A 12,595-nucleotide genomic window follows, 5' to 3' on the forward strand; every position below is an offset into this window, starting at 1 on the left:
GAAAAAAAACTCTTTGTAAGATATAGAATTGTGGTTAAGTAAGTGTCTGAATTAATTTCAGATGCACCCTTTTGTCTTTTAAAATCTCCCTATTCAAAAGCAAGAGAGCTCGCATCTGGTTTCTGTACTGAAACTACTTCTTAAAATAGAACTGAAAATGATCTGGAGCTCTTTGAAGAAACAAATCACAAAACAGGCAAAATGGGTTGGTCTTTCATTTTTCTGAAGCTCACAAATCAGTCTAGGTGAGCACCAAGGGCACAAGAGGAGGATCGAGGAAGCTGACACTCCAGCTATGAAGAACAAGCAAATGCTGAGACCTTTTGCAGCAATTCTCCTTTTCACTGTTCTTGTAACAGGTGTGATGTTTAATTATTACACTCTTCATTATGCAATGTGTCACGTAAACATTTCCTCTTTTGTTTATCAATAGAGACTTAGGAAATGTAAAAACATAGAAAGCTGCTGAAGAATGAGAATTTTCTTCCTGATAATGAGAGATATGACTGATTGTACGTGGAGACATTGATAGAGTAGATGTTGATTAAGTTTGGTATGGATAGATTTGTAGGCAGTGATATTGTATTTATATGGTCATTCAATCTCTTTGCACATGGATAGGATTGCCTCAACATTTGGTGGTCCCATTGATTTAGCGATACTGTGTGTCATACTGTGTATTCCCCTTGGTCACGATGTGATCATCTTAGTCAAATTTTCATTGTTTTTCATTTGTTACTTATATTGTTCTGACCATACTTGAGTCTCTGTTACAGAGTGTTTAATTTTTAATCACTATAAGTTAGCTAAAGATTAGCACTTGTAGCAGTCTGTCACATGTACGTCTATTGAGTGAGAGTGTCACCTCTTCACCAGAGACACCTCAGTGGGTTCTTTATCTCCATTTGGTTATGTATACTGAGTGTCAGAACATGTTCTAAAACAAGCCAAATGATTTATCCTAATTCCATATCCGAGCTACTACTGGGTCATAAACCAAGTGATTAAGGATTAATTATAACTCATAGTTTTATTGAAGTTTTATTTTTTTAAGTATCAAAGTTAATGAAAGTTGAGAGTTGGAACATTGCGAGACCATTGTGAAATATAAAACTATGAGAGTACTCCAGGAGCAACAAAAAAGGATTAGACTTTAACAGTTCATTTAGATTGTAAAAGATTAAATGACGTTACTATGGGTCCCTATCAGACTGAAACTGGAAAAATTGTATTGGATAACAAAGTAAACCCAGATGGAATAAATAAATATTTTGTGTCTGTAGTCACAAAATAATTCTCAGAAAACTATGTGGAAATATAGAGTAATTGAGAATGAGTAAGGAGAAAAAGAACTTAACAAACTATCTTTTGTGGTGTATTTGCTATTTCAGAATTTAATCAATAAAGTATTGTAAAATAAAAAGATAATTAAATCCCACAGTATTGAAGGTAGTATTCTGGTTAATAGATAGAGAATTCATAAATAGGTTATTTTCGGGTAAAGTGACAATGCAAGGTTCAGTGCTCGGGCAGCAGCTGTTGATAATCTACCACATTATGGCTGTAATGTAACATATTTAAATTTGCACTACATTGCTAAGAGGCAATATTGGTTGTGAGAAGGGTGCAGAGAGACATCAGGGAGTTAGAGACAGATTACAAAAATAGATGAAGCATGATTGTGGCACAATGTGATTTCATCCACTTAGATAGAAAAAATATAGAAAGCCAGTGTTATCTTCAAAAAGTTGAAGATTGAATGGTTTTGCTGCTTTGAGGAACTTGGGTGCCTTCTTACATGAATTACTAAAAATTCAGGAACAGCTACTTCCCCTCTGCCATTTGATTTCTCAATGGACGTTGAACCCATGAACACCACCTCACTTTTTATTATTTCTGTTTTTGCACTACTGTTTTAATTTAACTATTTAATATACACTGAATAAGTATATATATATTTACTGTAATTTATTTTTCTATATTTTCATGTATTGCATTATACTGCTGCCACTAAGTTAACAAATTTCACAACATGTGCCAGTGATATTAAACCTGATTCTGATTCTGAAAAGTTAATGTGCAGGTAAAACAAGCAATGAGGTTGGCTTTTATTGCAAAAAGACAGAAGCACAGGACCTAAAGATCTTTTAATGCAACTATGTAGACTTATTGAGACTGAACCTAGAATATCTTGTACATATCCCCTTATGTAAGGCAGTATACATTTGCCATTCAGAAAATGCAACAAGGTTCACCAGACTGATGCCAGTTTGAAGGGTTTGTTACACACAGAGAGATTTTGGAGACTGAGGCTCTATTAAGATAGACTTATTAGAGGGCTCTATTGCATTGGACCTATTAGAGAGTGTGATGATTTTCCATATCTCATTGAACTATGTGAAATCCTTATGAGCTTGACAGGGTGGAATTAGGGATTATGTATCCTTTGACTAGAGTATCTATAACCAAGAGTTACATTCAAAAGAAGTTTGGCCATTCAGGAGAGATAAGAAAGGAACTCTTCACCCATGTTTGGAATTATCCATCTAAGGAATCTGTAGAAGTTCAGTCACAGAATATGTTCGAGACAGAGATCACTAGATATCAAGGGAATCAAGAGAGATGGGGAAGGGAGGTTGAGGTAAAACTTCAGCTATGATCTTAATGCCTGGCAAGGGCACAAATGAACAAAAGGCCTACTTTTGCTTCAATTTCTTATGTTCTAATGTATTACAAGTTTGAGGACAAGAGTAAAGATAAAACAATTTCTACTTAAGATAATATGCTAAATGACTGTGGTCATGGATTATATAATCCACAAGCCTTTCACCACATGTGACAATGACTTAAGTGAAACCTTTATTTTCAGAATAAATGTAGTTATATGATTTTGCAGAATAATGCCCGGATATTATCTTGGAACAGCTTAGACAACTTCAGCTCTTGATATGAAAGCTTGTTTCTAATTAGGCATTGCTGATGAGGTTTGGACATTCAGGGATTGTGCTCACAGTCACTTAAAACTCAGATCGCTTGCTTTTCCTTTCCAATCCTCTTCTTGAGCCTGACCTCCAATTCCACACCAGTATCCTTTCATCAAAGGACATTTGTGCTTTATACTCCTCTCTTACAGTGATAGATTTAAAGCAGATAGAAAGCAGAGCTATCTTATCTTCACTTTCTGATACTATAGATTTGCCTGTGCTAGGAAGCCAATTAACAGATATTTCGGTGAACACCCAGACTTGCTCTACAGAAGGCACTACTTGCTCACTTATAATAATATTGCTACTGTCTGCTGTTTTATAGCCAATGCTGAAAGCCATCTTCTAGTTAAATCAAAATGTAAGTGCCTGACTGTGACATCCAAAACAGTTGTTACCAAATTGCCTACTGGTGAACGTGTGGAGCAGCTTATGAGAGATATAAGAATTATGTAAGTAAATGCATTTTAATTTGATGATCACACTGCCTTATGCTAATTTTTGCTACTAATTGGAAAGTGGTTGCAGATAATTTCGTTACTGTGGGTCACTGAATTAGTTTATCGGACGGAATCAGATCACATCCCCACACCTAACAATCGTTTTATTTCCAAAATGAACATGGAAGCTTGAAAACTATAAAAGCTAAGATTCATTTCTAAGTGCAAGAACTCCATTGTTAACTTCCAGTAGGAAGAGAAGCATTAGTTAAGGTCCATTTATTAAAGTTGGTGCCTTTTTCACATAACTGTTGCTGCATTAAGCTAAAAACTGTATGTAGTGGTATCTGTAGTGAAGATATCTCACAATGAATAGTTAGTTGTTGTTGCTGGGCAAAGAGCAGTCTATGAGCAATTCACAGGCTGAGTAGTGACTATAAGAAATACTGGGCTCATGGAAATGAATAGACACCATCAACCCACATGTGGAAGTCTTATCTATCCCCAAAGGCACTAACGTAATGTGATTCCTATTTATTTCTTGACAACTATTTTATCTAAATTTCTCGGAATCGTTTCTAGATATTGAGATAATTAATTCATGTGCTGACATAAAAGCTTGCTGTGTATCCTTTTCTGGAACAACCTTCTGTCATCCAAAACTGATTAATGTTCAACTTGATGTAATCATGCATCAGTTAAGTTTGCAACTGATGCATGATTAACTGATGCAATAGGTACGCTATTGTTATTGTTGTTGCTACGTAGCTGATTATTTTAGTTATTGACTGTTTCCTTTAATTAACAACATTACCCTAACCACATCAGCAATGATCTGTGCAGAATGATGGCAGGGCATTTAATTGCCTATCTCCAGCACTCCTAAAATGACTGCCAATTGTTCTTTTATTACAGCGTTCCTATGAGGAGCAGAGTGAACATGTCAGATCCAACTTCCCCTATTCGGACGAAGTTCGTCTACAAGATTTCTGATTTGTATGAAATTTATTTTTGTCTCTCTTTTTGCAATATATATTTAGAACGGGTTTCAGAATACACCCTACACCTGGCATCTGGTGTTTGTACTTCAATATATAGCACGCATGGTGTAACTAGGCCTGCTCAAGGCATCGCAGGTTACTCAGAAATGAATGAATAGCGAGGGCAGCACAGTGGAGTAATTAGTAGAGTTGCTGCTGCGTTCTGCGTTTATTCCTCACCTCCAGTGCTATTTTGTGGAGTTTGTACTTTCTCCTTGTAGCCAAGTGGAATCCAGGTTGGGAGACCATAAGACGTTGGAGCGGAATAAGACCATCTGGCCCATCGAGTCTGCTCCACCATTCAATCATGGTGATCCTTTTTTTCATCTCCTCATCAACCCCTGTTCCCAGCCTTCACCCCGTAACCTTTGATGCCATGTCCAATCAATAACCTATCAATCCCTGTCTTAAATACACCCAACGACCTGGCCTCCACAGCTGTATATGGCAACAAATTCCACAAATTCGGCAGCCTTTGGCTAAAGAAATTTCTCCGCATCTCTGTTTTGAAAGGGCACCCCTCCATCCTGAGGTTGTGCCCTTTTGTCCTCGACTCCCCCACTATGGAAAACATCTCTTCCACATCGACTCTGTCTAGGCCTTTCAACATTCGAAAGGTTTCAATGAGATCCCCCGTCATCCTTCTGAATTCCAGTGAGTACAGAGCCATCAAAAGTTCCTCATATGATAACGCTTTCATTTCTGGAATCTTCCTTGTGAACCCCCTCTGGACCCTCTTCAATGCCAGCACATCTTTTCTAAGATGAGGGGCCCACAACTGTTCACAATACTCAAGGTGAAGCCTCACCAGTGCCTTATAACGCCTCAGCATCACATCCTTATTCTTGTATTCTAGACCTCTTGAAATGAATGCTAACATGGCATTTCCCTTCCTCACCACCAACTCGACCTGCAAGTTAACCCTTAGGGTGTTCTGCACAAGGACTCCCAATTCCTGGATTTTCTCCACGTTTAGAAAATAGTCTGCACATTTATTTCTACTATCAAAGTACATACCCATGCATTTTTCAACATTGTATTTCATTTGCCACTTTCTTACCCATTCTCCTAATCTATCTAAGTCCTTCTGCATCCTACCTGTTTCCTCAACACTACCTGCCCATCCACTAATCTTCATATCATCTGCAAACTTGGCAACAATGCCATCTATTCCATCATCCAAATCATTTATGTACAGCATAAAGAGAAGTGCTCCCAACACTGACCACCGACACCACTTGTTACTGGCAGCCAACCAGAAAAGGATCCTTTTATTCCCACTTGCTGCCTCCTACCAATCAGCCAATGTTCTAACCATATTAGTAACTTGCCTGTAATATCATGGGCTCTTAACTTGGTGAGCAACCTCATGTGTGGCACCTTGTCAAAGGCCTTCTGAAAGTCCAAATATACAACATCCACTGCATCCTCTTTATCTTTCCTACTTGTAATCTCCTCAAAGAATTCCAACAGATTTGTCAGGCAGGATTTTCCCTGAAGGAAACCATGCTGACTTTGTACTTACTACCTTTGCGGTCCTATATCCACTCTTATTTCTCTTTTATTTTTAACATACTTGAAAAAACTTCTAATATCCACTTTGATATTATTTGCTAGCTTGCTTTCATATTTCATCTTTTTCCTTCTAATGATTTTTTTAGTTGCTCTCTGCAGGTTTTTAAAAACTTCCCAATCCTCTACCTTCCTACTAATTTTTACCATGGTTGTGCTATTTTATCATTCAAGTATTTCTTCATTTTTGGAATACACATGTCCTGCACCTTCCTCATTTTTCCCAGAAACGCACACCATTGCTGCTTTGCTGACATCCCTGCCAACAGCTCCTTCCAATTTACTTTGACCAACTCCTCTGTCATACCACTGTAATTTCCCTTAATCCACTGAAATACTGCCATGTCAGACTTTACTTTCTCCTGATCAAAGTAATCACTGGTTCCTAAGGGTTCTTTTACTTTAAGCTCCCTCATCACCTCTGGTTCATTACATAACACCCAATCTAGTATAGCTGATCCCCTAGTAGCTCAACGACAAACTGCTCTAGAAGGCTATCTCATAGGCATTGAACAAACTCATTCTCTTGAGATCCATTACCAACCTGATTTTCCCAATTGACTTGCATGTTAAAATCTCCCATGACTACCATAACGTTACCCTTTTGACTCGCCTTTTCTATTTCCTGTTGTAACCTGTGGTCCACCTTCCAGCCACTGTTGGGTGGCCATCAACGTCCTTTTACCCTTGCTGTTTCTTAACTCAACCCACAAGGATTCAACATCTTCTGATCCTATGTCACATCTTTCTACTGATTTGATGCCATTCTTTACCAGTAGAGCCACACCACCACCCCCGCTCCGACTATCTTCCAATCTCTCCAGTGTAACGTGTAACCTTGGACATTCAGCTCCCAACTACAACTATCCTTCAGCCACGATTCAGTGATGGCCACAACAACATACCTGGCAATCTGTAATAGTGTAACAAGGACAATAGACCACTGTAAATTGGCCTTAATATACAGATGAGTGGTAAAAGTTAATAGTAAATGGGGAGAGAATAAAATGGTTTGAGCAAACACATACAAAATGCTGAAGGAACTCAGCGTGTCAGGCAGCATCAATGGAGGAGAATAAACAGTTGACATTTTGGGCCCGATGAAGGGTTTCATTCTGATTTGTCGACTGTTCAGTTCCCTCCAGAGATGCTGCCTGATTGCCTGAGCTCCTCCAGAATTTGGTGTGTGTTGCACAACATTTCCAGCATCTACAGAATCTTTTGTGTCTACAAAACTGCTTTGATTAGGATTAGTGTTCAAAATAGGTTGCTTGTTGGTTGCTGTAGACTTTGTGGGTCAGAGGGCTTGTTTCTGAGCCCGTTCTCTCTTTGACTCTGTAACTGTATGATTGCTTTAGTCACACACTTTGGTGGAAAGGAAACCTAGTGTATGTTTTCAGAGCTACAATAGCGTTTCACAACGCCAGAGGAACTCCCTTCTCCAGTAAGTAAATGGGTAAACCAGTCAAAACACCCAAATGGGATATTAGGAGAACGCTTTCATTCTGAGGATCATTAAGATTTGTGATCTGTAGTAAGAAAGAGGAGGAATAAATTCTCAGGCTTCCAGCCAGGTACAGGTATTGATTATTTCTAGATGTTTTGACGACAAACTCTGCCGTCTTCTGGAATGATACCTGGATAAGTCTAGTCCAGTGATATTTATACCCCTGTAGTCCATCCCTCTTCCTTCAGTTAGTCCTGACGAAGGGTCTCGGCCTGAAACGTCGACTGTACCTCTTCCTAGAGATGCTGCCTGGCCTGCTGCGTTCACCAGCAACTTTTATGTGTGTTGTTTGTCCATCCCTCTTAATTGGTTAGTCCTCATCCAAACAGGTTTCCGCTCTCCCACCTTCTTTACATTCGAATTTCAGGATCAATGAGCTCAGGAGATGTATCCGTTTGGGTTACCCTGAGAAAGTGGCGGTAGCAGAACATTGCATTCGCAATGGCCATAGAATTAACTTCGATGGTACAAAACTACCGTGCCACACCAATGGCTTTTGGGACCGCCCAGTAAAGGAAGCTGTTGAAAGAAAACTAGATGAAAATAACTTTAACAAGGATGAAGGACTCACTCTAAGCAAGAGCTGGAATTCGATTCCAATCAGGAGGGATGGACTACTGGGGTGTAAGTACCATAGGACTAGACATACCCAGGCATCATCCCTGAAGAAGATGGAAAAGTTTGTAATTGCAACATTGGTTATAAACAATACCTGTACCCAGCTGGAAGCCCAACAAGATGTTATCCATCATATGTGCCAGGTAAGCACTAAAACCTTTTTCATGAAAAAGGAGCTTTCAAGAGACAATAAAATGTGTATTTAAAGAGGGCTAATTTGGGGGTAAAGCTGGATGTAGAATTAACAGGATACCTATGTTGAAGCACTACAAACAACACTGTCTGAATGGTCTCTAACGTTCCAAAGCTTTGTTTAATGGCATAATGACAAGGGAGGAAGAAGACAAGAATTAATTGCCAATGTGTGGTTGACACTTAAACAAGAATTGTCCTCTAAACTGTTCATGTTCCCAAGACCCTGACATAACTTTGATGGAAGTTTAATGTAAGTTCCCTTTAAACAGATAAATGGAGCTACAGTCTCCCAGCTCCTGTGACTCAGTGCAATGCTGACCTCTGCTGTAAAGTTTGCACATTCGCTTGTGACATGTTTTTTATTCCCGCGAATGCTCTGTTTTCCTCCTACTTCACAAATGCATGTGGGTCAGTAGATTGTCAAACTCCTGTAAAGTATGTACTAGAATCTTGGGGTGGGGGTGGATGCTGGGAATCCAGGGAGAACCAGCTATAAGGAAAACTAGTGGGGAATGTGGACCAGCATAAGAGGCCACATAAATCCAGATTGTAAGAAAAGAATGAAACTGCCCATTTACTAGTAACCAGCTGACTACACAACCAGTCATGGGAAGGGATAGTAGAGCACCCAGGGGAACCTACACAGTTGCAGGAACATGCAACCTCTACACAGAAAAAGGGTGAGATATCACAATTGAACTCAAGTAGCTGAAACCGGGAGGCAGCAACTGTACCTGCTAAACTATCCTCAACTACAACTCTTCACATTTACATCTTAGCACGGGATAACAAGAGATAACTTCAAAAAAAATATTATAACTTTTCAGTTCAGAATTTGACATATTGCCACAAAAGACTATCGAAGGAGAAAAGAAATTATAAGTAGTCTTGAGGCCTGTTTGCTAACAGCACTATGATTGGAAGAGTATCAAGATTAATTTTTTAACTTTTACAACAGGGCTGGTTGTATTATTGATTAGAGATAAGTAGAACATGCTAAATCAATAGGAAAAGTAATTAACAAATCAGAGGAATTGTTTTGACATGTTCCTGTCAGAACGAAGGGCAAAAGTGACACAAACAGAGACCCCTGGTTGACGAAGGATATCGATGCTCCAGTCAGGAAAAAGGACAATTAAGAGGCCCACATGCCAGCTGTTTATTTCCCTCCATAGATGCTGCCTGACATGCTGAGTTCCTTCAGCATTTTGTGTGTGTTGCAGCTGGGGTCAAGCAAATCCCTAAAGGAGTACAGAGATGTAGGAGTGTAATGTAATTTTCCTTTAAACCTATAAGGATGCAGACGTACACTGAATAGGGATATAGGAAGGGCAAAGAGAGCCTTGGCAGATAAGATAAAGGAAATTCATAACAGATTCTTTAACTATAACAAAGCAGTAACCGAAAAGAGAGTAAGATCCCCTTAAATATCAGTGTTCATCTATGGTGGAGCCATGAGATATGGACAATGTCTTAAGTCAATAGTTCCTGTCTGTATTTACCATGGAGAAGGTCGAGCAAGCTAGGGATTTCAGGGAAGAGAGCCAGAATGTCCTGAAACATATTGCTACCATGAAGGAGAAGGTGTTAGCAGATTTAAAGGTGAATAAATCTCTGGGGCCCGACCAAGTGGACATTTTAGGAATACAGGAATTTGCTAAGGCCCTGGCAGAGGTAGATATATCAGCATTGGGCTACAGCTGATTTTTTACCCAAAAAAAAGGCTGTAAGGACAACCCAATGAACTACAGGTGAAAAGCCAAACATCAGCAGTGGTAAAGTTACTGGAAGGAATTCCAACATACAGGACTAGCTGCGTGGGTAAAAGAGAGGACTGATTTGAAATAGGTAATATAGTTTGTGCATGGGACAGTGTGTCTCAATTTGATTAAGTTTATTGAAAAGGAAACCAAGGGAATTGACAAAAGCAGGGCAGTAGAAGTTGTCTACGTGGACTTTCACAAGGCTTTCACAGAGGCCCTGTGTGGTAGGCTGGTCTGGCAGGTTAGATCACATGGAATCCAGGGTGAGCTAGCCAACTGGATACAGAATTTGCTTGTTGGTAGTAATCCAAAGACGGAAGTGGAAATTGTTTTTTTTAGTTTGGAGACCAGTGAGCAGTGGTGTGCCGCAAAGATTGGCGCTGGGTTCCCTATTGCTGGCGGTTATATTATCAATTTGGATGACAGTGTTGTTGGAATAGTAAGCAAGTCTGTGGATGACACCAGAATTGGTGGCATGGTGAACAGTGAAGAAAGTTACCTAAAATCACAACAAAATCAAGATAAACTGGGAAAATAGGCCAAGGACTGGCAGATGAAAGTGATGCATTTTGGGAAGTTTAACCAGAGTAGAACATACAGGCCAGAGGACTGGGTAGCGTAAGAGAATAAAGAGGCCGAGGGGGACAAATACATACCTCCCTGAAAGCGGTGACACAGATAAATGAGGTTGTGAAGGAGGCATTTGGGCATACTTACCTTCATCAGTCAGGACTTGGGATGTCACGTTAGAGCTGTAGAAAACTTTGAAACTGTACAGTGTGCAAATCTGGTACGTAGCTATAGACAAAATGTCATTACATTGAAGATTCACAGGGATATAACTGGGATTGGATCATGAGAAGAGAGTGGATAGGCTGGGGTTGTTTTCTCTGGCGTGTAGGAGGCCGAGGGTGACCTTTACAAGATCACGAGGGGCAAAGATAAAATGAATGCTCCGAGCTCTTTTCCCAGGGTGAGGGGAGTCTAAAAGTAGAGGGAAAAGATTTAGTGTGAAATGACAAAGATTTAAAGGAGGCCTGAGGATGACATTTTCCACACAGATGGCTGTGGGAATATTGAACAAGTTGCCAGAGGAAATGACAAAGGTGGGCACAATAACATTTGAAAGAAAGACAGGTACATGAATAGAAAAGGGTTAGAGGGATATGGGCAACTGAGGCTAGCTCAGGTAGGCAACATGTTTGGCCTGGACAAATTGGGGAGAAAAGAGCCTGCTTCAATGCAGTAGAACTTTATAACTCCCTGAGAACACACTGTGATTTTCAGAAGACAGCATTTCAAGTGCAATGGAAATTACATCTCTAATCAAATATTTTGTTACAGCTGCAAGAACTGCAACCAAGAACGAACCTTGCCTGGAGAACCCGAGTGCAAGCCCCCACCTCCTTCTGCAGATACCTGTTACAGCCGTCCCAGCACATGCCTGCACCAAACAATCGACATGGGAAATGGCATAAAAATGGACGCTATTCAGAATCCTGAGTGTCTCAACTATAAACCAAAACACTGGATCCCAAAGCCTACACTGACTCCTATTGAAACTACACGAGATTTTGATTCCATGTCAGATGCTCCTTAGGTTGTTCTTCAAAGAACTGCATTTAATTCTTCAGAGAATGTCATTAGTACATTTTCTACTTTGACATTGTCACTTTTGCTTTTTGTCATCCCTAAACAGATCATAAAATGCTTCATAGCTTCAAAGCATGTTTTGTGCAAATCCTTTTCTTTACATTACAGCATCGTGTGCAATATGCCAATTTGCTTCTCTCTTTTGGGGACAAACAAAATTAAGCCAATGGATAAATCTGGCAGACTACCACTTAATAAGTTTTGTACAAAAAGGAATTGCAGAAGTATATGAATATCTAGCACTGAATTCTGTGGTCAGCATGCAGCAATAACAATAACTATTCTAGGAAATCAAAGGCAGATGATGTCTTTAGCAGTCTGACCACATTCAATAATTCTTGTAGGCAACAAAAAAGTGGTGCACTTTTTGAGAAATATTTCAAACTAAACACAGAGCAAAGCTACATTATTACATAAGCATAGTATAGGTGAAGTTTAATAAACATTTTTAAAATATTTCTTTCATTATTCTGGATTGCTAATATTTTCAAATACTTCACTGACAAAATCAAAATCCACAAACATAAAATTAATTCTTCATGATTAAAGAATTACTTTAGTAATAATGAAGTTTAATATCTCATTAAAGATTGGTTATAAACTTTAGTAAAAACATTTTTGCGGTATTTTGCAGTGAGAATAAAACATAAATCTTTGGTTATGAATCAATTGGTATGATCTACATTCAGATGGAGCAGAATTGAACAGTGAAGGAAGTGAAAGAGGATGTAATAATGTACAGCAACTCTCCTTTGCTCATGTCGCATTATACAAATGCAGGAGTGCTGAAAATACCCCCAAACTCATTTCATATAAAGCAAAA

At 39.2% G+C, this 12,595-nt stretch overlaps 1 protein-coding gene across 1 annotated transcript; it reads left to right on the plus strand.

Annotated features, from left to right (window-relative positions):
- Positions 1-222: 222 nt before the first annotated feature.
- On the plus strand, positions 223-12,226 carry LOC134344924 (immunoglobulin J chain-like). Its single transcript, XM_063045058.1, has 4 exons — positions 223-359; positions 3,310-3,436; positions 4,340-4,420; positions 11,464-12,226. The coding sequence occupies exons 1-4, from the start codon at positions 296-298 to the stop codon at positions 11,717-11,719; spliced, it is 528 nt and encodes a 175-aa protein (XP_062901128.1). The 5' UTR covers positions 223-295; the 3' UTR covers positions 11,720-12,226.
- The last annotated feature ends 369 nt before the right edge of the window (positions 12,227-12,595 follow it).

The sequence above is a fragment of the Mobula hypostoma genome, chromosome 4, assembly GCF_963921235.1.
Source record: "Mobula hypostoma chromosome 4, sMobHyp1.1, whole genome shotgun sequence".
NCBI lineage: Eukaryota > Metazoa > Chordata > Chondrichthyes > Myliobatiformes > Myliobatidae > Mobula > Mobula hypostoma.

Coding starts and splice junctions, on each gene's coding strand:
- LOC134344924 (XM_063045058.1), top strand. CDS start 296: ATGAAGAACAAGCAAATGCTGAGACCTTTTGCAGCAATTCTCCTTTTC. Junction 360..3,309: donor TTTCACTGTTCTTGTAACAG/GTGTGATGTTTA, acceptor GCTGTTTTATAG/CCAATGCTGAAAGCCATCTT. Junction 3,437..4,339: donor ATGAGAGATATAAGAATTAT/GTAAGTAAATGC, acceptor CTTTTATTACAG/CGTTCCTATGAGGAGCAGAG.